A 25,869-nucleotide genomic window follows, 5' to 3' on the forward strand; every position below is an offset into this window, starting at 1 on the left:
ATAAAGACCAGAGGACACAGGACAATATCCAGACCACATCCACACCTGAGAGAACCCAGCGCCTCGCGAAGGGGGTAAGATACAAGCCCCGGCCCCGCGGGAGCCGAGCGCCCCTCCCCCCAGCTCCCGGCGGGAGAAGAGCAGGCAGAGCGGGAGGGAGACGGAGCCCAGGGCTGCCGAACACCCAGCCCCAGCCATCCGGGCCAGAGTGTAGGGCCCTCGATACTGGGAAAACAGGGCAGCAAGAACAGTGAGCAGGCACTGGAGGCTGGGCGACAGAGGACATAAGAAAAGCGCGCGACCATTTTTTTTTTTTTTTTTGCTTTTTTGCTGCTTTGTTTTGGCGAGCGCTGCTTGGAAGTCTTAAAGGGACAGGGACCCCAATATTAGGGAAACAGGGCAGAAAGACCGGTGAGCAGAGGCCTGAGGCTGGCACCGGAGAATAAAGAAAAACGAACGACCACCTTTTTTTTTTTTTTTTTTTTTAATTTTTTTTTTTTTTATTAAAAAAATTTTTTTTCTTGTTTTTTTTTGTGGTCGTTGTTTTGTTTTGGCGGGTGCTTTTTGGAAGTCTTAAAGGGGCAGGGCGGGCCACTTAATCCAGAGGTAGGGAATCCGGGACCTCTGGGCACCCTAACCCCTGGGCTGCAGGGAGCAGGGAGGCCCCTTACGGAGATAAATAGCCTCCCAGCAGCTCCTGCTCCAACGCGACTCCACCATTTTGGAGTAGCTGCCCGAGCCAGGCCACGCCCACAGCAACAGCGGAGATTAACTCCATAGCAGCCGGGCAGGAAGCAGAAACCCTGTCTGCGCGCAGCTGCGCAGCACAAGCCACTAGAGGCCGCTGTTCTCCCAGGAGAGGAGGGCCACAAACCAACAAGAAAGGAAGTCCTTCCAGCCGTCACTCGTCCCAGCTCTGCAGACTATTCCTATCACCATGAAAAGGCAAAGCTACAGGCAGACAAAGATCACAGAGACAACACCAGAGAAGGAGACAGACCTAACCAGTCTTCCTGACAAAGAATTCAAAATAAGAATCATAAACATGCTGACAGAGATGCAGAGAAATACGCAAGAAAAATGGGATGAAGTCCGGAAAGAGATCACAGATGCCAGAAAGGAGATCGCAGAAATGAAACAAACTCTGGAAGGGTTTATAAGCAGAATGGATAGAATGCAAGAGGCCATTGATGGAATTGAAATCAGAGAACAGGAACGCATGGAAGCTGACATAGAGAGAGACAAAAGGATCTCCAGGAATGAAACAATATTAAGAGAACTGTGTGACCAATCTAAAAGGAGCAATATCCGTATTATAGGGGTCCCAGAAGAAGAAGAGAGAGGCAAAGAGATGGAAAGTATCTTAGAAGAAATAATTGCTGAAAACTTCCCCACACTGGGGGAGGAAGTAATCAAACAGACCACGGAAATACACAGAACCCCCAACAGAAAGGATCCAAGAAGGGCAACACCAAGACACATAATAATTAAAATGGCAAAGATCAAGGACAAGGAAAGAGTGTTAAAGGCAGCTAGAGAGAAAAAGGTCACCTATAAAGGGAAACCCATCAGGCTAACGTCAGATTTCTCAACAGAAACCCTACAGGCCAGAAGAGAATGGCATGATATATTTAATACAATGAAACAGAAGGGCCTTGAACCAAGGATACTGTATCCAGCACGACTATCATTCAAATATGACGGTGGGATTAAACAATTCCCAGACAAACAAAAGCTGAGGGAATTTGCTTTCCACAAACCACCTCTACAGAACATCTTACAGGGACTGCTCTAGATGGGAGCACTCCTAGAAGGAGCACAGCACAAAACACCCAACATATGAAGAATCGAGGAGGAGGAACAAGAAGGGAGAGAAGAAAAGAATCTCCAGACAGTGTATATAACAGCTCAATAAGCGAGCTAAGTTAGGCAGTAAGATACTAAAGAGGCTAACCTTGAACCTTTGGTAACCACGAATTTAAAGCCTGCAATGGCAATAAGTACATATCTTTCAATAGTCACCCTAAATGTTAATGGGTTGAATGCACCAATCAAAAGACACAGAGTAACAGAATGGATAAAAAAGCAAGACCCATCTATATGCTGCTTACAAGAAACTCACCTCAAACCCAAAGACATGTACAGACTAAAAGTCAAGGGATGGAAAAACATATTTCAAGCAAACAACAGTGAGAAGAAAGCAGGGGTTGCAGTACTAATATCAGACAAAATAGACTTCAAAACAAAGAAAGTAACAAGAGATAAAGAAGGACACTACATAATGATAAAGGGCTCAGTCAAACAAGAGGATATAACCATTCTAAATATATATGCACCCAACACAGGAGCACCAGCATATGTGAAACAAATACTAACAGAACTAAAGGGGGATATAGACTGCAATGCATTCATTCTAGGAGACTTCAACACACCACTCACCCCAAAGGATAGATCCACTGGGCAGAAAATAAGTAAGGACACGGAAGCACTGAACAACACAGTAGAGCAGATGGACCTAATAGACATCTATAGAACTCTACATCCAAAAGCAGCGGGATATACATTCTTCTCAAGTGCACATGGAACATTCTCCAGAATAGACCACATACTAGGCCACAAAAAGAGCCTCAGAAAATTCCAAAAGATTGAAATCCTACCAACCAACTTTTCAGACCACAAAGGCATAAAACTAGAAATAAACTGTACAAAGAAAGCAAAGAGGCTCACGAACACATGGAGGCTTAACAACACGCTCCTAAATAATCAATGGATCAATGACCAAATCAAAATGGAGATCCAGCAATATATGGAAACAAATGACAACAACAACACTAAGCCCCAACTTCTGTGGGACACAGCAAAAGCAGTCTTAAGAGGAAAGTATATAGCAATCCAAGCATATTTAAAAAAGGAAGAGCAATCCCAAATGAATGGTCTAATGTCACAATTATCGAAATTGGAAAAAGAAGAACAGATGAGGCCTAAGGTCAGCAGAAGGAGGGACATAATAAAGATCAGAGAAGAAATAAATAAAATTGAGAAGAATAAAACAATAGCAAAAATCAATGAAACCAAGAGCTGGTTCTTCGAGAAAATAAACAAAATAGATAAGCCTCTAGCCAGACTTATTAAGAAGAAAAGAGAGTCAACACAAATCAACAGTATCAGAAACGAGAAAGGAAAAATCACGACAGACCCCACGGAAATGCAAAGAATTATTGGAGAATACTATGAAAACCTATATGCTAACAAGCTGGGAAACCTAGGAGAAATGGACAACTTCCTAGAAAAATATAACCTTCCAAGATTGACCCAGGAAGAAACAGAAAATCTAAACAGACCAATTACCAGCAATGAAATTGAAGAGGTAATCAAAAAACTACCAAAGAACAAAACCCCTGGGCCAGATGGATTTACCTCGGAATTTTATCAGACATACAGGGAAGACATAATACCCATTCTCCTTAAAGTCTTCCAAAAAATAGAGGAGGAGGGGATACTCCCAAACTCATTCTATGAAGCTAACATCACCCTAATACCAAAACCAGGCAAAGACCCCACCAAAAAAGAAAACTACAGACCAATATCCCTGATGAACGTAGATGCAAAAATACTCAACAAAATATTAGCAAACCGAATTCAAAAATACATCAAAAGGATCATACACCATGACCAAGTGGGATTCATTCCAGGGATGCAAGGATGGTACAACATTCGAAAGTCCATCAACATCATCCACCACATCAACAAAAAGAAAGACAAAAACCACATGATCATCTCAATAGATGCTGAAAAAGCATTTGACAAAGTTCAACATCCATTCATGTTAAAAACTCTCAGCAAAATGGGAATAGAGGGCAAGTACCTCAACATAATAAAGGCCATCTATGATAAACCCACAGCCAACATTATATTGAACAGCGAGAAGCTGAAAGCATTTCCTCTGAGATCGGGAACTAGACAGGGATGCCCACTCTCTCCACTGTTATTTAACATAGTACTGGAGGTCCTAGCCACGGCAATCAGACAAAATAAAGAAATACAAGGAATCCAGATTGGTAAAGAAGAAGTTAAACTGTCACTATTTGCAGATGACATGATACTGTACATAAAAAACCCTAAAGACTCCACCCCAAAACTACTAGAACTGATATCGGAATACAGCAAAGTTGCAGGATACAAAATCAACACACAGAAATCTGTGGCTTTCCTATATACTAACAATGAACCAACAGAGAGAGAAATCAGGAAAACAACTCCATTCACAATTGCATCAAAAAAAATAAAATACCTAGGAATAAACCTAACCAAAGAAGTGAAAGACTTATACTCTGAAAACTACAAGTCACTCTTAAGAGAAATTAAAGGGGACACTAACAGATGGAAACTCATCCCATGCTCGTGGCTAGGAAGAATTAATATCGTTAAAATGGCCATCCTGCCCAAAGCAATATACAGATTTGATGCAATCCCTATGAAACTACCAGCAACATTCTTCAATGAACTGGAACAAATAATTCAAAAATTCATATGGAAACACCAAAGACCCCGAATAGCCAAAGCAATCCTGAGAAAGAAGAATAAAGTAGGGGGGATCTCACTCCCCAACTTCAAGCTCTACTATAAAGCCATAGTAATCAAGACAATTTGGTACTGGCACAAGAGCAGAGCCACAGACCAATGGAACAGACTAGAGAATCCAGACATTAACCCAGACATATATGGTCAATTAATATTTGATAAAGGAGCCATGGACATACAATGGCGAAATGACAGTCTCTTCAACAGGTGGTGCTGGCAAAACTGGACAGCTACATGTAGGAGAATGAAACTGGACCATTGTCTAACCCCATATACAAAAGTAAACTCAAAATGGATCAAAGACCTGAATGTAAGCCATGAAACCATTAAACTCCTGGAAGAAAACATAGGCGAAAACCTCTTAGACATAAACATGAGTGACCTCTTCTTGAACATATCTCCCCGGGCAAGGAAAACAACAGCAAAAATGAGTAAGTGGGACTATATTAAGCTGAAAAGCTTCTGTACAGCAAAAGACACCATCAATAGAACAAGAAGGATCCCTACAGTATGGGAGAATATATTTGAAAATGACACATCCGATAAAGGCTTGACGTCCAGAATATATAAGGAGCTCTCACGCCTCAACAAACAAAAAACAAATAACCCAATTAAAAAATGGGCAGAGGAACTGAACAGACAGTTCTCCAAAAAAGAAATACAGATGGCCAACAGACACATGAAAAGATGCTCCACATCGCTAATTATCAGAGAAATGCAAATTAAAACTACAATGAGGTATCACCTCACACCAGTAAGGATGGCTGCCATCCAAAAGACAAACAACAACAAATGTTGGCGAGGCTGTGGAGAAAGGGGAACCCTCCTACACTGCTGGTGGGAATGTAAGTTAGTTCAACCATTGTGGAAAGCAGTATGGAGGTACATCAAAATGCTCAAAACAGACTTACCATTTGACCCAGGAATTCCACTCCTAGGAATTTACCCTAAGAATGCAGCAATCAAGTTTGAGAAAGACAGATGCACCCCTATGTTTATTGCAGCACTATTTACAATAGCCAAGAATTGGAAGCAACCTAAATGTCCATCAATAGATGAATGGATAAAGAAGATGTGGTACATATACACAATGGAATACTACTCAGCTATAAGAAAAGGGCAAATCCAATCATTTGCAGCAACATGGATGGAGCTGGAGGGTATTATGCTCAGTGAAACAAGCCAAGCGGAGAAAGAGAAATACCAAATGATTTCACTTATCTGTGGAATATAAGAACAAAGGAAAAACTGAAGGAACAAAACAGCAGCAGAATCACAGAACTCAAGAATGGACTAACAGGTACCAAAGGGAAAGGGACTGGGGAGGATGGGTGGGTAGGGAGGGATAAGGGGGGGAGAAGTAGGGAGGTATTAAGATTAACATGCATGGGGGGGTAGGAGAAAAGGGAGGGCTGTACAACACAGAGAAGGCAAGTAGTGATTCTACAACATTTTGCTATGCTGATGGACAGTGACTGTAAAGGGGTTTATAGGGGAGACCTGGTATAGGGGAGAGCCTAGTAAACATAATATTCGTCATGTAAGTGTAGATTAGTGATAGCAAAAAAAAAAAAAAAAAAAAAGGGCAGTTCCTGTGTGGTAACCTCCAACGAGTTCTACACAAGGGTATAAAGGGCATATAAAAGTGTAGGCAAAGGGTCTGTTTGTGTTTATACAGAGGATCAAAGCCTAATTGGGCTACCCCGAAAATGAACTAAGATACGATATGAAAAAGAACTTCCAACATCTGCACCCTCTGGAAGACTCATGCCAGAAGATGATCATCAAAAAACCCCAACAAAGATCCACGCACTGCTACAGCTGTAGATGCACTCATCCCACCAGTTCCTGGACCTGCCATGGGAATGAGGAAGGAGATATCTAAGCTGGCCTGTGCATACAGTAAAACAACAAAATTGGACTGGATCTATACTGTTGGAACTCAACCAAGAATTTGGAGAAGTGCAAATTGTAGCGCTCCAAAGTCTTACAACTACAAACTATTTATTGTTAAAAGAACATATGGCATGTGAACAGTCCCCAGGAATGGGTTGTTTTGATTTGTCTGATTTCTCTCAGACTGTTCGGGTTCATTTGGACAGTATCCACCATATCATAGATAAGTTTTCACAAATGCCTAAGGTGCCTAACTGGTTTTCTTGGTTTCACTGCAGATGGCTGGTAATTACAGATATGCTTTGGTTATGTAACTATACTCCTATTATGTTAATGTGTGTGTGCAATTTAAGTAGTAGCTTAAAACCTATACATGCTGAAGTTACTCTACAAGAAGATATATCAAAGAAATAATCAATCTTCCCATGTTTTCTTCCGCCTGCTACTTCTATAGCTTTTCTTCTTCCTTCCTAATTACAACCCTTAAATAGAATTCGTGCCTCATATCAAATTTACCGAGTATCATAATTCTTCCAAGTGGTAAAGATACCTCAAGACAAATGCTGGGCATAGAAGCCACAGGGCATAAATATGCAAAGAAGTAAAAAGCTAACTTTTTCAAACAATAAGGCTTCTCTCTCACTTACCAACTTCACATTTCCCTGTATGGCCCCGGAAGATGACTGGTTAGCCAGAGACGGGTAAGATTCCTCAAGGGAGGAACAACCTAAGACAGGCACAGTCGCAGGGGGGCCATCAGGTGAGAAATTGGGGATCAACAGAGGTGAGGCTTAGAACCTCACCCCCCCGTTCTGAGAGAAATCTTCTGCATACGTGGATGTTTTATTGCCCTGGTCTAGCTTGGATTAACACATAGTCTACAGGCACACACCTGATCATCTACATGTGCTCTCTTACAACACTAAACTATGTTTTCTACCTTTATCTTGTATCTACCTACCACTTCAGCATTTTATTAAAAATAATAATAATAAAGAGAGAAATGTGGTATCCACATATAAATCAAGTATAAAAACCAAATGAGTATTCATATTTGAACTGTTTATAGTTCATAATGCATGAGCAAAACCGAAAGTTTCTGTGATGACTGCCCTTGTACTGTTCACTATGTAACTTATTCATTATGTAAGAATTTGTTCTACATGTAAAAACTTGTTTGTTATGCCTCAGAAGATTGGAGACTGACAAAAATTAGGCTTGGGGTGGAATAATGATTGTGCATTGAGCATTGACTCCCCTATACAGAATTTTATAGTCGTTAACAACCATTTGATCAATAAATATGAGAGATGCCCTCACAAAAAAAAAAAAAAAAAAAAAAAAAAGGACAGACTTCCAATGGTAAAATAAATTAGTAACCGGGATGTGATGTATAGCATAAGGAATATAGTCAAGATATTGTAACAGCCTGGTAGGGTGATAGCTGGAACCTAGAATTATGTATATAAATGTTCTACCACTGTGTTGTACACTTGAAACTCATGTAATGTAATACTGTGTGTCAACTACCCTTCAATAAAAAATAATTATTAAAAAAAAAAAAAAAAAAAAGCATCATCAAAAAAAAAAAAAAAACAAAACAAAACAATGAAGCAAAACTGAAGAAACAAAACGGCAGTAGACTCACAGACTCCAAGAATGAACTAGTGGTTACCAAAGGGGAGGGGTGTGGGAGGGTAGGTGGGGAGTGAGGGAGAAGGGGACTGAGGGGTATATGTCTAGTACACATGGTGTGGAAGATCACAGGGAGAACAGTGTATCACAGAGAAGGGACATAGTGGATCTCTGGCAACTTGCTGCACTGATGGACAGTGACTCCATTGGGGTATGGGTGGGCACTTGATAATATGGGTAAATGTAGTAACCACATTGTTTTTTCATGTGAAACCTTCATAAGAATGTATATCAATCATACCTTAATAAAAATTTAAATAAAAGACACAGAAGGGCCTTGAACCAAGCATACTATACCCAGCAAGATTATCATTTAAATTTGAAAGAAGGATTAAACAATTTCCACATAAGCAAAAGTTGAGGGAATTTAACTCCCACAAACCACCTCTACAGGGTATTTCAAAGGGACTGCTCTAGAAGGAAGTACTCCTAAGGCTAAATAGATGTAACCAGAGAAAATAAAATCACAGGAAAGAAAGAAGACCAACCAAATGCTAAATAAAGGCAAAAAATAAAATCAGCCACCCACAAAACCAGTCAAGGGGAACACAACAGAGTACAGAATAAAACACCTAACATATAAAGAGTGGAGGAGGAAAAATAAGAAGGGAGAGAAATAAAGAATCATCAGATTGTGTTTCTAATAGCTCAATAAGCGAGTTAAGTTAGATGGTAAGATAGTAAAGAAGCTAACCTTCAACCTTTGGTAACCACAAATCCAAAGCCTGCAATGGCAATAAGTACATATCTATTGACAATCACCCTAAATGTAAATGGTCTGAATGCACCAAACAAAAGACACAGAGTGATAGAATGGATAAAAAAGCAAGACCCATCTATTTGCTGCTTACAAGAGACTCAACTCAAACCCAAAGTCATACACAGACTAAAAGTCAATGGATGGAAAAAGATATTTCAGGCAAACAATAGGGAGAAAAAAGTAGGTGTTGCTGTACTAGTATCAGACAAAATAGACTTCAAAACAAAGAAAGTCACAAGAGATAAAGAAGGACATTACATAATGATAAAGGGGACAGTCCAACAAGAGGATATAACCATTATAAATACATATGCACCCAACACAGAAGCACCTACATATGTGAAACAAATACTAACAGAATTAAAGGAGGAAACAGAATGCAATGCATTCATTTTAGGAGACGTCAACACAACACTCACTCCAAAGGACAGATCAATCAGACAGAAAATAAGTAAGGACACAAAGGCACTGAACAACACACTAGAACAGATGGACCTAACAGACATCTACAGAACTCTACACCCAAAAGCAGCAGGATACACATTCTTCTCAACTGCATATGGAACATTGTCCAGAATAGATCACATTCTAGGCCACAAAAAGGGACTCAGTAAATTCAAAAAGACTGAAATTCTACTAACCAACTTCTCAGATCACAAAGGTATAAAACTAGAAATAAATTGTACAAAGAAAGCGAAAAGGCTCACAAACACATGGAGGCTTAACAACATGCTCCTAAATAATCAATGGATCAATGACCAAATTAAAACAGCAAGATCAAGCAATATATGGAGACAAATGAAAACAACAGCACAACGACCCAACTTCTGTGGGACACAGCAAAGGCAGTTCTAAGAGGAAAGTATATAGTAATCCACGCCTATTTAAAGAAGGAAGAACATTCCCAATGAATAGTATGAATTTACAATTATTGAAACTGGAAAAGAAGAACAAAAGAGGCCCAAAGTCAACAGAAGAAGGGACATAATAAAGATCAGAGAAGAAATAAATAAAGTTGAGAAGAACAAAACAACAGAGAAAAATCAATGAAACCAAGAGCTGGTTCTTTGAGAAAATAAACAAAATAGATAAGCCCCTAGCCAGACTTACTAAGAGAAAAAGAGAATCTACACGCATAAACAGAATCAGAAATGAGAAAGGAAAAATCACTATGGACACCACAGAAATACAAGGAATTATTAGAGAATACCATGAAAAACTATATGCTAACAAACTGGATAAGCTAGAAGAAATGGCAACTTTCTAGAAAAATACAATCTTCCAAGGCTGATGCTGAAAGAAACAGAAAATCTGAACAGACCAATTATCAGCAATGAAATTGAATTGGTAATCAAAAAACTACCTAAGAACAAAACTCCTGTACCAGATGGCTTCACTGCTGAATTTTATCAAACATTTATCGAAGAGCTAAAACCAATCATCCTCAAAGTTTTCCAAAAAGTGTAAGAGGAGGGAATACTTCCAAACTCATTCTATGAGCCCAGCATCACTATAATACCAAAACTAAGCAAAGACACCAGAAAAAAAGAAAATTACAGACCAATATCTCTGATGGACATAGATGCAAAAATACACGACAAAATATTAGCAAACTGAATTAAAAAATATACCAAAAAGATCATCCACCATGATTAAGTGGGATTTATTCCAGGGATGCAAGGATGGTACAGTATTTGACAATCCATTATCATCCACCACATCAACAACAAAAAAAGACAAAAACCATGTAGGTGATCCTCCCCATAGATACTGAAAAAGCATTCAACAAAATTCAACATCCATTCATGATAAAAACTCTCAACAAAATGGGTAGAGAGGGCAAATACCTCAGCATAATAAAGGCCATATATGACAAACCCACAGCCAGCACCATACTTAACACCAAAAAGCTGAAAGCTTTTCATCCAAGACCAGGAACAAGGCAGGGATGCCCACTATCCCCACTTTTATTCAACATAGTACTGGAGGTCCTAGCCACAGCAATCAGACAACACAAAGAAATAAAAGGCATCCAGACTGGTAAGGAAGAAGTCAAACTGTCACTATTTGCAGATAACATGACATTGTACCTAAAAAACCCTAAAGACTCCACTCCAAAACAACTGGATCTAACATCTGAATTCAGCAAAGTTGCAGGATACAAAATTAATACACAGAAATCTGTTGCATTCCTATACACTAATGATGAACTAGCGGAAAGAGAAATCAGGAAAACAGTTCCATTCACAATTGCATCAAAAAGAATAAAATACCTAGGAATAAATCTTACCAAGGAAGTGAAAGACCTATACCCTGAAAACTACAAGACACTCCTAAGAGAAATTAAAGAGGATACTAATAAATGGAAATTCATCCCATGCTCTTGGGTAGGAAGAATTAATATTGTCAAAATGACCAACCTGCCTAAAGCAATCTACAGATTCAGTGCAATCCCTATCAAAATACCAACAGCATTCTTCAATGAACTGGAATAGTTCTAAAATTCATATGGAACCACAAAAGACCCCAAATAGCCAAAGCAATCCTGAGAAGGAAGAATAAAGGAGGAAGATCTCGCTTCCCAATTTCAAGCTCTACTACAAAGCCACAGTAATCAAGACAATTTGGTACTGGCACAAGAACAGAGCCACAGACCAGTGGGACAGAACAGAGACTCCAGATATTAACCCAAGCATATATGGTCAATTAATATATGATAAAGGAGCCATGGATATACAATGGGGAAATGACAGCCTCTTCAACAGCTTGTGTTGGCAAAACTGGACAGCTACATGTAAGAGAATGAAAGTGGATCATTGTATAACCCCATACACAAAAGTAAACTCAAAATGGATCAAAGAGGTGAATGTAAGTCATGAAACCATAAAACTCTTAGAAATAAACATAGGCAAAAATCTCTTAGACATAAACATGAGTGACTTCTTCATGAACGTATCTCCACAGGCAAGGGAAACAAAAGCAAAAATGAACAAGTGGTACTGTATCAAGCTGAAAAACTTCTGTACAGCAAAGGACACCATCAACAGAACAAAAAGCCATCCTACAGTATGGGAGAATATATTCATAAATGACATATCTGATAAAGGGTTGACATTCAAAATATATAAAGAGCTCACACACCTCAACAAAGAAAAAAGCAAATAATCCAATCAAAAAATGGGCACAGGATCTAAACAGACACTTCTCCAAAGAAGAAATTCAGATGGCCAACAGGTACATGAAAAGATGCTCCACATCACTAATCATCAGAGAAATGCAAATGAAAGCCACAATGAGATATCACCTCCCACCAGTTAGGATGGCCAATATCCAAGAGAAACAACAGCAAATGTTGGCAAGGATGTAGAGAAAGAGGAACCGTCCTACACTGCTGCTGGGAATGTAAATTAGTTCAACCATTGTGGAAAGCAATATGGAGGTTCCTCAAAAAGCTAAAAATAGAAATACCATCTGGCCCAGGAATTCCACTCCTAGGAATTTACCCTAAGAATGCAGGAGCCCAGTTTCAAAAAGACATATGCACCCCAATGTTTATTGCAGCACTATTTACAATAGCCAAGATATGGAAGCAACCTAAGTTGGAGATGAATTGATAAAGAAGATGTGGTACACATACACAATGGAATATTATTCAGCCATAAGAGGAAAACAAATCCTACGATTTGCAACAACATGGATGGAGCTAGAGGGTATTATGCTCAGTGAAATAAGCCAGGTGGAGAAAGACAAGTATCAAATGATTTCACTCATCTGTGGAGTATAAGAACAAAGAAAAAACTGAAGGAACAAAAGAGCAGCAGACTCACAGAACCCAAGAAAGGACTAACAGTTACCAAAGGGAAAGGGACTGGGGAGGACGGGTGGGAAGGGAGGGATAAGGGGGAAGAAAAGGCATTACGATTAGCACACATAATGTAGGGTTGGGGAGGCAATAGGAAGGCAGCACAACACAGAGAAGACAAGTAGTGATGCTATAACATCTTACCACGCTGATGGACAGTGACTGTAATGGGGTATGTGGTGGGGACTTGATAATGGGGGAGTCTAGTGACCATAATGTTGCTCATGTAATTGTATATTAATGATACCAAAAAAAAAAAGAAGTCAGGCAACTTCCTGGGTGAGAGGGCTGTCAGCAGATCAGTCTACCGTCAGCAATTGAGCCCCTGGTGGTTGAATTAGGCAGGATGGGATGGGGTAGAGAAGAGGGTGCTGCGATGTCCAGTACCTCCCCCTGCTGGAGGCAATTGGTAAGTGTCTTGCCAATGGGTTTCAGTTCCAGGCAAGTTCGCTAGGGATTCAATGTGACCAAAGAAACTGACAGAACGTTCTTTGGGGTGAAAGTGTTATACCCAACTTTATTTCCAGGTGGCCAGTAAGTCACTAAAATCCCGTTCACTCAGAGTGAGTCTGCATGCAGCAAGGCAGTCTCTGCCTCTGGGCCCCTCTGTCTGCACAGTCGTCCCACACAACTGTCCTCTTGGTCTCTCTACACAGTTGTCCCTCACAGCCGTCCTCCGGACCTCTTTGCACAGTCGTCCTGCACAGCTGTCCTCTCGGCCTCTGTCCTCGGCGCTGCCACCACTCCAGCCTCTGCTCTGCTCTCCTGCAGCCTTGCAGCCGTGCCACCGTGTCGTGCCCAGAGCACTGGGCAGAGCTTTCCAGATAGAGTCAACAGTCATGTATTGCTCACAGGTGTGCAGCAAGCTAGTCGGCCAGGTGAGAATCCTGGCTACAGGAACTCTCATTTTATCCACATAGGGCACTGAGGAATACTTGGCCTACACATAACCATTAAACACATTTTGCTTGAGACCAACACAAAACTGGAAATAAGTAGGAAACATAAATGGGTGAAGTAATTCCAGTTCCAATTATAGGCACAAGGAAAACCAATGCCTTAACTAAATGGGAAATGACCATTCAACTCCTGCTGATAGTTACATGAGAGAATGCAAGCCAGATCTTCTAATTTTGTCAATAAAATCCAGAAATCTGTATTTAAGTGGAAAAAAACAAATTATTTTTTAAAACACTGAGGGTCAAACACACCTGAGGGTTATTCTGCAATCACTGGGTTAATGTAACAGGCCCACCCACTAAAGACAAATATTGCTCACGCGAACACATTGTCAGGAGTGCTCTCAAGCAGGAGCATATGTAAGATGTACTGGATCCTCCCCCTCCCCATAAATATATAAGAAATCCAAGAAGAGGAGAAGATACCTGCAGAGCTCTAATGGGCTGGGCTGATTACAATGAGCAAAATATATTATGCAAAGAGAACCCCATACACCTGGCGTTATTGTCTTAGCAAAACCTCCAACGCACCCTTTAGAGAACTACTCTGAATGGACACAGTAGGGATAGGGGACTGAAGGGAAAAGAATTGAGTATATGGGAAATTGCTCCCAATGTATTTACAACACACATACGGATTCCACTGTAGTTCTTCTAGCACTCCAACACTGAGCTAACAGAAGCGATTACATCTTTTCAAGTACTCGGTGTGTCTACAAAGCACACAGCCTGCTCCACACCATTCAGCCCCAGAGTGAGGGATGATGGAGGATAATTTAGCTCAGTCTAACAGGTGCTAATTTGACCTGCAGTGGGGGAAGGGCTGCCTGTCAAGCATACTGCTTGGAGAACCTGGAGGCTCACACTCTCCCCAGCAGCAGAGCAAGCCTCCTCACTTGCAAACAATTCCCAAGGCAGATACAGAACAAGGTTAGAAAACCTTGCTTCAGGGCAGATAGCAGAGGAAACAAGAAACTGTTTATGCACTTCGCCTGATCTTAAGAGCCAATAATTAGGTCATCTAGTCCAAAGTACAGAGAGAGAACAAGTGCAGGAGGTGCAGGAGACTCCTACCTACCTCTTCCCAGCCCTCAGCATCATAATGCCTTCTATTACCATAGCACCTCTCTTCCAAGTTATGTTTACATAAAGCAAGGATTGGCGAATGATGGCCTGTCAGCCAAATCTGGCCAGCTGCCTGTTTTTGTACAGCCCAGGAGCTAAGAATGGTTTTTACATTTTTAAATAGCTGAAAACATCAAAAGACTATGTTATGATATGTGAAAATTATATGAAGATCACATTTGTGTCCATAAATAAAGTTTTATTGGAACAGAGCCCACTCATTCACTTACGTATTGTCTACAGCAGCTTTCATACTACCAACAAGTATAAGTGAATCAAGCTACTCAGTAGTTGCAACAGAAAGTTACAAAACCTAAAATATTTACTATCTTGCCCTTCACAGAAAAAGTTTGCCAACCCCCTGATACAAAGTATATAAACGAGGATCACATTCAGAATTCAAAGAGGCTCAAATATAGAGTGACCTAGTTGGGCAGCTGAGTAGTAAAGGTAAAAAGGAGGATAGCAATGGTACATCTTTTCCACCCTATCCTCACCCTCATACTGCTAAAGAGAGAAAAGTGTTTTCTAATAACTCCTGAAGACAAACAAACCAAATATCTAAATGTTACTGCCTTATAATGGGGGCAAGATTTGCCTGGATTCTCCCAACCATTTAACAAGACTCAGATTACTAGGTGGCCCAAAGCTAGGAAACAAGTGTATTGTCAAAAGACAGAACCCAGGTTATGTACCCCTCATCCAAGGCTTTTGGAGAAGGTTAAGTACATGAATACCTCCAGGCTGCAAAATAGTAAGACTTAACAAAACCTAAGTCATTCCCAGCTTTGAGGTGTAGGTTCCTGAAAACCCAGTGGTGGCAGAATCTACTACTGAGAAACTTAAGACTGGGGTTTAAGTCGGTGGGAAGAGTGGGAGGAGCAGGATAGGAGTCCCAATCTATGAAATTATAAATATGTACTAAATTAAATTCACTAAAATAAAATAGGAAATAGAAAATATCATTTTATACATCTTAAATTAGTAATAATGAATACTATACAATTAATTGTCATTTACCATTAACAACATTGATACTCCATGGCCCCAGCAACGTACTTCTAAAAATTTGTCTTCCTCTAGACACACATGCATATGTACACAGAGATGAGGCCGCATTGTTTGTGAAAGCAAAAAACCAGAAATAACCCATATTCTATCAACAGGGAATTGGTTAAATTAACTATGGTGCATCTAATTGTTGGAATATTGGGCCACTGGTAAAAAAGAATGCAAATCTATATACACAACATGGGAAAATGGCCATCATATATTAAGTGAAATATAGAAAGAGTGGAAGAGTATAGATTTAGTATAATCCCATTTTTTACAAATAAAGAAAAAACGTGTTTTCGTTTGCATAGAAAAAAATTCTGGAGTTACACACAAACAACAGTGGTTAGCAATGCAGAGGACATTCACTTTCTATAACACGTCTGTAATGTTTGAAGTTTTACAAATGAATTTTTATTAGTTTTGTACGCAGAAAAACAGTCTTCCCTGTTTTTTTTATGATCCCTTTCTCATTTTAAAATTTTCAGATTCTCTCTTCTTCACAGTTTCAATAACATGCCATTACAGTTTGGGGAGGAGGGGAGGAAGTGGCAGAGCTTTGCTGCAGATAACACGCCTGCTTAAGAGGCTTTATTTCTTAATTTTTTTAGCAACTCTTCATCCAAACATTTAAGGCCTTTCTAATTCTGACACAATCATTGACTCCCACCTTCAAGTTTCACCAGTCTCAAAACACAAATTAATCTAAAAGTGTGTGATGCAGGCCTAATTTTAATTTACCCTAAAATTAGCAGAGCCTCTTCAGTCTATCCTCAATCAGCAGTCATAGTGAGCCTTTAAAAAAATAAGATCAAGCTACTCCACTTTAATGGCTTCCCAAATCACTTAGAGTTAGGAGGTAAAATCCCTTAAATGGCTTAGAAGGCCCTGCATAATCTGGTACCCATTATACCTCTAAATTCATCTTCTATCACTCCATCCTTTGCTGTGCTCCAGCCAAGTCTCAGGGATTTTGCATTTGCCCTTCTCTCTATCTAGAATGCCCTTGCCCCCAATGTCTACAGAGTTCACTCCCTTATTTCCCTGAGGTCTCTGCTCCAGTGTCACCTTATCAGACTTCCTCTGATAACCCTATTTAACATTGGAAACCTCTACCCCAGCACCCTCTACATTTTTAAATTTTTTTCTCCATACAACTTACCACTACTTGCCATACTGGATATTTTAACTATTTCTTTATTGTCTTTTTCTCATTAGGATGAGAGGGTTATCTTTTTTTTTTTTTTTAAGCAGGTGTTCAAACAAAAATTTGTGCGTGAATGTTCATAACAGCACCATTCACAACAGCCAGAAGGTGGAAGCAACCCAAATGTCCATCAATGGACCAATGGATAATCAAACAGTACTGTGTCCATACAACAGAATATTGTTCATCAAGGAAAAGGAATGAAGTCCTAATATATGCTACAACACAGAGGAGCTTTGAAAACTATGCTAAGTGATAGAAGCCAATCACAAAAGTCACATATTGCATGGTTGAGAGGGTTATCTTAAATAGTATCTAGTACACAGTAGGCTCTTAGTAAATATTTGTTAATTGAATGAATGAATGAATTGATCAATCAGAGTAATTATTTCACCAGTTCAAGTCCCAGGACTCATGCATGGGGCAGTCCTAGTTTGCACTCCTCAGCTCCCTCCTCTAAGGCCTGGGCTAACCTCCCCCTAGCCTCCCTTGCCTCTGTTAAAACTAATTAAAACTAAATTGTTTAGTTTTACCATCAGCTTTATCTTTTTCGTTTCTCAATATAGGGTTCTCTCTTTTCACAAAAAGAAAAAGCCATGATCTTTTCACAAAAAGAAAAAGCCATGACTTGCCCATACCACAAATTAAATCCTCTTGAAGATTCTTCCCTATTCTTTGTCCTCAAATGCCAAACATGTAAGAACTCAACTGTTAGGAAGGGTTTATTGTAACTCGAATGCCAAAGGCAACAATTCCACCAATTTTTGGGGGGCACAATGAACAAAAAAGCAAAAATCTCATAAGGATTATGCCACCAACAACAATCTAAAATTATCTCAAAACTAAACAAGATTCATTCTAATGCTCAGACCTCAAACGAAAAAAGATAATTTCTCACATCTGAAACATTTTACTTCTAAGCAAATTCAGCGAAAGCCTTCCAGAGAAACGAAAAGAAACATAAAGCACTACTGGGAAACAGAACCTTCACGTTTAATTTGGTTTAGTCACACCTAATCTGGACTTTATTAAGACCAAGTATTCCATCATTTCTAGACTGCAGAGAGTCTCTAAGTAGGAAAAAAAAAGCACTGACTGGCAAAATACTAGTATCAGGAAATGCCAAGCTAAAGACCAACAAAACAGTCTTAAGATGAAGCTGTATGATGCCAGTACACTCAAGGACTGTGCCGATCCTAAGTGGTCAGTGGGAGCCAATATGAAGGACATCTGACAGCTGATCAGGTGTATAAGACTTATTAAAGGCTTCAGGACAACCAACACACAAGTTAGAACAGTGGTTCAATGGCACAACAGTTAAACATCAGAACAAATTCTAGGTCTAGGAACAAATAACCTTAGCTCAAGTTATAGAACACATCTTCCATGTACAACTCTAGGTAATGCCACTTCACTTATTCGGCAAGTGATTACTGAGCCAGTAACTCTCTACAAGACTACAGAATGTGATATAATAATGGGTCTTGTCTTTTTTACTAAGAAAGTTAAAAAGGATTTAAACTACATATTCAATCAAAGGGGATGCAATGTCAATTCCATTTGTTCAATTTAACTACCGTTTATTGAGTACCTACTATGTGCTAGGTAGTATTCTAGGAGTGGTAGGGATATAGACACAAACACCACCTTCAGGGAGCTCAATGATAGAAAAAGAAACAAGTATTTTTCTGTCATGGGTGCAATATTACAAGAAAGTATCTGTATCTAGTATAGTACTCAAGCAACAAAGCAGAGAAAGTGTTAGGGGCAGTCAGGGAAGGTTTCCCAAAAGCAAAGGTGACAGCTGTGTTAGGTTTTGAATAATAAATTGAGTATGCTACCCAATGGGAGAGATTTAAAATATATAAATCCTGTATACCCGGTCAGGTCAGTGGCACAGAAAAACTACTAAAGATGGACCATTCTCTACATTATAATCAAGCTGAGAAGATGTACTTTCCTAATTTTTAGGTTGCCCTCTCCCTCTGTAGACCTATGACAAGTCCTGTAGACATATCCATTTATTTCCTACCATCAATGGTGTTTCTGCTGAGAGCACCCTGGAGAATCATCCCCTCATGACTAGAGCTGAGGCATCAAACAAGTCAGTTGGCCCATGAAGCCTCAAGAGACCTCAGATTGCTCCACTCCAAAGCAATTCCCTCACAAGGGTGTGAAAAACTTACAAATCTAATGTGGGCTTCCAATTCTGACATTCAATATTCTAGGCCAAATTTTATGCTATAATTGTCAATGTCTTCCCTGATCTTCCTCTATCATAAGGGAAAAGTACATGAAAAGACATCAGTTCTCAGAATACACTCAATCTTACTAAACACTTCAGATGCAAGACCTTGTTACCTATCTGGAGAATGAATGGAGAAACAATTTATTTGGGTAAGATTTAGCCCAATTTTGACTTACCAGTTGTTGGAATTTTAACAATGAACTGCCTAACTGGAATCACTTTAAAAAGGATTAATCAATGCAGTCTATGAGCAAATAACTAAAAGTGTTTTTCTCCTGTATCCTCAGAAACATTGTGTTGGCTCTATTACTACCCAGAGACAATAATTACAAATGATGTATCAGCCTTCTAATTTCTTACAAAGAGAGTTACTGAAAAGCCCCCTCAGGTAATGATCCACAGGAGCAAAAGAGGTTTTGATGGATAAAACTGATGTGTGAAAGCACTAATTTCAAATGAGAGGAGTAAAGAGTGCCCTTTTTAGGATTCAGGAGTCCACCTTTGCCCACAAGCACCTCTTTAAAAAGTAATTTTCCTTTTCTGAATCTAAATTTTCTCATCTATTAAAAAAAGAGGCTAGACTAATAAACTCTAGGTTTTCTCCAGTTTAAAGATGCCATTTAAATGATTTTTCTCTTTTTCCTAATACCAGCCTTTCAAGGCCACAGGGACTTCTATCGCAGGAAGACACAATATCCTGATCTCCCGCTAGATTCTGGGCTATTAAACCCAAAAAGAGTTTCTCATGGTGAAGCGAACAGTCTGCCACCCAACTTATAAATTATAAGCTAGAGTCAGATTATAGAGACAGCTCACCCTCCATTGCCCACAGGCAAAAGGAGACAAGCTGTGAACTGGTAATCACTACCTGGCAACATAGATCTAGACTGTAATTCATGCTTGTACTTAATATTCTCACTATTTGCAAACATTAGTAATTATATCAGCAGCACCAAGGATTGAAGTATGACTCCTTGGTCTATCTCCTACTACAAGGCCAAGGAATAAATCTTGTTTCTTCAAGCAGAAGTACACATTCAGTAAAGACACCTTTTCTTCTCTGACAGCCTTGCCTGGTAGCATAAACAGTCCAACACTGACACCTGCTGGGAAGTCTAGGCAAGGGCCGGGTCAGCTAGAGAACAGGGCCCTTCAGATGATGTGATTAACAGCTTCTGTATCTGTGACTGACACTCAGTTTATGAAGTGTGGCCCTTCTTTAAAGGGCTTACACTAAGAATATCATACAACGTACCTCAATTTAGTTAGGGCTGTCAGCCCTCCTGGTACACTTCACCCCAGCTCACCTAAAAACGATTCAATAAATAACTACTGTATTAATATACTATTTTACAATGACAACCATTACTTGCCTTATTTGCTTATTTTAAAAGAAAAGGCACATATATAATAAAACTGTTTATAGCAAGACAAGAAGAGACTTCATTTTCTATAACACACATTTTTAAAATGCTGAAACTTTTTTATTTAAACTACAAACACATACTACTTTTTGTCTACAACTCTGATAGATTCTTAATAGCTTCTGGGTTTTAATACTTTATTAAGGAGTGATTATTAATATTTTTGCCACATGTGGCTATTTCCATTTAAATTATTTACAAATTTTAAATTCAATGTAATCCTCAGATCACACTAGCCACACTTCAAATGCTCAACAGCCACATGTGTCTAGTGGCTACCACACTGGACAGCACAGATAATAAACATTTCCATCTTCTACTGGACAGCAAGCATTTCCCTAGAGAAACACAGTACTGGAGTATTTTCTGATAAAATTATATGACGTCCAGGTGGGAGGAGTGGGTAGGGGATATAGATGAAAGAGTTTGCCAAGTGTTAAAAATTTTGGAGTCAGGTGAAGGGTATATGGGAGTTCATTTATCATACTTTTCCTTCATTTATATGTTTGAAGATTTCCATAATATAAAGTTAAAAGAAAAGAAAAATAAATAAAAATGGTTCACCTAAAAATGAAGTTCTGACATTAAGGAATAGAGGCAGCTTGGAAAAATCTTTAGTCATGTATACCAGAGCTCAAATCCCCACTCAGCAAACCTACTACAGTCAAAAAACTCAGCTTTGAGCCTCACTTTCCTCCTATGTAAGATGGGAAATTCAATACCTGCTTTGCAGAGAATTATTGTGGAAATTGTAAATAATTAATGCAAAGCTAGAATACAGTACCTAACACATAGTAATTGGTATGTCAAACAGTAGATTTATTTCTCAGAACAACAATTCTCAGAACAAGACACAAAGAGGCACTGCTAGAATAAGACAGACATTGGCTGACCAGAAGCCAGTTGGTACTATGGAAACAGGCATTGGCAGGCTTTTTGAGCTGTAGCTGAAGGCAGTTCTTTTATGGCTACCTTTTTTTTTTTGGTATCATTAATATACAATTACATGAGGAACATTATGGTTATTAGATTTCCCCCATTATCAAAGTCCCCACCACATACCCCATTACAGTTACTGTCCATCAGCGTAGTAAGATGCTATAGAGTCACTACTTGTCTTCTCTGTGCTGTACTGCTTTTATTGCAACCTTTAACAAACTTTTTTAATGCCTACTACTGTCAGACACTGTGCTAGCTACCTTGTCACCTCTTGACAAAGAGGAAGAGAGTTTCAGCTCCTGATACACACCATTATGTGAGACAAAACAGTCCACAGCCAGGAATTTAGATGTTAATACAGGCTAGTCTCACTCATATGGGCATAGTAACAACCTGTATAACACTGTCTTTACTATCCAACCAAGTGTCCCTCTGTTCCTCTGGCAAATGCCGTTAGTAACTGCCTACTATCTTGCATTTTGCCATGCCCTTTCCTCCCTTATTATATGTTATTCCCCTAAAATAAAAAGGTCTTTCCCTTTCTACATCCTACCCATCTTTCAAGGCTTGATTTTGTAAAGCTTTCTTTGATGATATTTCCCTTTCTCTGAAATTAGACTACATTTAATCTCAGTACCATATAATGAAGCATTTGTGTCATCTACATTTTTTATATAATTGCATGTAAGTAAGACTTGCCTCTACAACAAACCTATATACGTCTAGTGGGCAAAGTCCCTATACTAGTTTTTTTGTATTCTCAACAGTGCCTAGCACAGTGCTAGAAAAGCTGTAACCATTCAACAAATACTGATTAAGTGCATACCTCTCTACAGCATTCTCCCAAAATAACAAGTACATTATGTGCACAATCCATATCCCCACCCTTGTTAGAAGCTTATGTCAGAGAAATTTTAGTTGCTTCAACAGAGGATACAATGCATAGCAATATGCTGTTTGGATCCAAAAGGCATATTCTGGGAGTTAGTGATTACGCTAGATTTGACCTTTACAGAATTACAGAAAGAAGTCCCTAATAAATCAAGATAGATGTGTACATAGTCATGCATGGAACACATGGTGGGCAATCAACTACACCCACTCTGTTTTTTCCCGTGAACGAGTTGCCTGAGATGCTGATGCAAGTATGGAGAGGCCTTCCTTGCGTGAACCATTCTTCCCCACCCTGCGGTGAATATCCACCTGGAAGATATACTCAAAGAATCTTAACTAAGCAACTAACTTGCTGTCCAAAATTATCTCTAAAAAAATACGGACTTTCCTTGACACACACACATATATATTACTTTATTTTCCCTTTTTCAAACTGCAATGTCTAAAAGATAAGGTTTAAGAGGTGAACACAGCTGTCCAAAACAACACAATAGAAGAAGAGTCAATACACTAATCTTATTATTAGGCATTTCAGGACATTTTCTTGTTTCACAATAACTAGACTTACACATACCATCCTTCAAGGTCAAAAAGCATGGCAGAGGAAGTCAATGGTTCCACTTCTTCATGCCTCTCTGACCTCATCTACACTCTCCTTTAAGGTTAAGGGTCCCATCAATTTAGCCAGAAAAGGAGCTAGCAGAGGCAGCTGACTCATACTGCTATACCCTGTCCTATCTCTGCCATGAGAGCAAGATTTTCCAAGAAGATGTAATGGAAGCTAGGGAGATCAGAACCAGATGCATGGGTCCCAGACACTCCAGATCCAGCCATAACTTCTATTGGACTGAAGGAAGAGATATAAGGAGAAAAGTAAGGGATGCAGGAAAAGACAGGAAAGCAACTGCTTACCTCCTGAGTGAATCTTCTTCAGAGCTTTCCTCAGGTATATCCTGATGTAAGGCCTCCTGTGAGACAGTTCCAGATCTGCTGGACTGGGTGTAAATTCTTTCCCAGTGGCCTGTCTCCTGGTTGAAGGCCACTCCAACAGTCCTCTCCTCCTGCGGACTAGCAGAGCTGCTCAACTCCAGCCTGCCAGAGCTGGGGGTTTGGCCCTCAGTCCGCTCAAGAGGTGGCAACTGGCTGCCACTTGATGGCCTGCCCTCAAAGGTACCGGGAACCTGCCAAGAGGAGCTGGCCTCGCTAGAGGAGTAGGTAGGTGTGGTTCTTTCCCAGCGCAGGGTATCATTGTTGAAGGTCAGGAGATTGTGGCAAGCACGGCAGCGATTCAGGTGGCCACGGGCCAGGTTGGAGTTATTCTCACTGCTGTGTGGGGTGGGCTGGTGGGAGGGGCCTGGCCTCTCAGATTCAATGTTATTGTTGAGCATTTCCTGGGCCTGCTGTGTCTGGGGGGCTTCCCCACTCAGGCTGTGGTCCAGCTCCTGAAGCCGGTCATATTCCAAAAAGAAGCGACGCAGGTCACATTGAAGCTCATGGCGAATGCTGCCTGAGTTGTTTTGGCTGGAGCTAGTCCCTCCATCTGACTCAGCTGCCAACCCTGGAGCAGGAAACCCCCTCCCTTCGGTAGCTGAAGTGTACACAGATGCTTGAGAGCCACCTTCCTGCTGTCTCAGCACAGACAGCAAACTCACCGAAGAGGCACTGGTCCTGGGTGGAGGCATGGATTCCGCCTCAGAGCGGGAGTTCAGACTGAGCACTGTCCGGGTCCACTCAGAACCTGTCAGCCCGGGAGCTATTTCTCGGTGATACCTAGAAGGGTGGCTAGACAAAGGGCCTCCCAAAGAGCGACGGGTGGGGCCCAGGCTGAGGTTGCGGAGCGTGTTGCTAGCAGTGCTGCTCTGGACTGTACTGAATGCAGACGGCCGGTTCAGGAGGCCCTGGTCCTGCTGCGTTGAAGAGGCCTGCTCCGAGGGATGGAAGGGCTCGGTCTGTACAAAAGAAAAGGAAGGGGTAGTAGCCCTGGCAGGAGCAGGGGGGACACTGTCCTGGTGTGGCAAGAGGGAAGGAACTCGAGTGCCAGAGCAGTGGCTGCAAAGGCACAGGATCCCAAGGTGCTGGCAGCACTCAGCTGTGGGGTAACTGACCCACTGTTGGAGCGTGATGTAAGCGGAAGTCCTGGGGTGCTCCGTGGAGGGCTGAGGGGGAGGCGGTGGGGGTGAGGGGTTAGCAGAATCTTGCACTGTGCTTTGCTCTCCCACCTGGATGCCAGAGGAGCGGGAGGACAGCATGTGCAGGAAATTGTGGAGAAGAGGTGTCCGGCGCACTGGCTGTGATTGCAGGAGGGCACGCTGACGGTAGTGGGATAATTCTGTTCCATCTATAGGGATCTCTGGTTCATCATCACCCTGCAATGTGGACCAAGGTGGGGTAGGGGTAGAGCAAGGCAGTTAGGTAGAACCTCCAGATGAATAAAGAATAACTACTGATAATTATCTAAGGAAAACAACCTTCATAGACAGGCCAACAACTCAGCCGCTGAAGCACTTGGAACTAACTGGCTTCAGATTCAGAATCATCATATGGTATTAAACTATTCACTTCCAATTAGCAACATCTCTGAATGGCTACATCCAGCAAACCACTTATCTTACAAAAGGCAGCAAAAGGGAAGCAAGATGTCAACACATAAGAGGCTCGCAAATGACAAGCAACTGACCACCACCTCATCACTTCATTAGTTCAATGAGGCAGTCACTTGGAGGTTTCAGAATTGACTCCCTGTCAAGATTATGGCTATAACTTTGAATACACAGTCTGAAGGTAGTTTTGAATCTTGACTGGAAAGAAACACTTAGGCATTGGAAATTCAAGTCCAATATAATCAGAAGTAGAGCACTGATTTATAAAATAACCCATAATTTAGATGGAGTTGAAGCTGCCAACTTACCTGCTGATTAGAGGGGTTAACAATTGCTGTGAGTAAGTAGTGTCCAAGAGGATCAAATCTCACCAGACTGAAAACACAGAAGAGACAGAGACATGTATAGAGAGATTATGTTAACCAAGAAGAGGAAACCTTTCTTTAGTAAGAGAAATCATTGCTGATAATTGTGGGATTATCCAGATAACCACTTCATGCCAGAGACTTTCAAAACTTTCAAACAGATTAAAATACTAAGGCTCAATACTTCTTGTTACCTTCTCACACTTGCCAGAATAAGGGAATACTGTATCACAAAAATAAAATAAAAAAAACACCTGGCTT

The 25,869-nt window shown here is 40.4% G+C and overlaps 1 protein-coding gene across 9 annotated transcripts in view; it reads right to left on the reverse strand.

Moving 5' to 3' along the window:
• AMBRA1 (autophagy and beclin 1 regulator 1) overlaps positions 1-25,869 on the reverse strand; it is a 247,065-nt gene that overhangs the window by 186,502 nt on the left and 34,694 nt on the right. For 6 of the 9 annotated variants that reach the window (XM_036891716.2, XM_036891718.2, XM_057507588.1 and 3 more), the window contains 2 exons: positions 25,552-25,618; positions 23,556-25,009 (listed from right to left, as the gene is read on the reverse strand). In XM_036891716.2, coding sequence (XP_036747611.2) covers positions 23,556-25,009; positions 25,552-25,618 — 1,521 coding nt within the window. The remainder of the gene's footprint in view (positions 1-23,555; positions 25,010-25,551; positions 25,619-25,869) is intronic. The other 3 variants (XM_036891726.2, XM_036891725.2, XM_036891724.2) reach the window with 1 other exon arrangement.

The sequence above is a fragment of the Manis pentadactyla genome, chromosome 9, assembly GCF_030020395.1.
Source record: "Manis pentadactyla isolate mManPen7 chromosome 9, mManPen7.hap1, whole genome shotgun sequence".
NCBI classification, from domain to species: Eukaryota; Metazoa; Chordata; class Mammalia; order Pholidota; family Manidae; genus Manis; species Manis pentadactyla.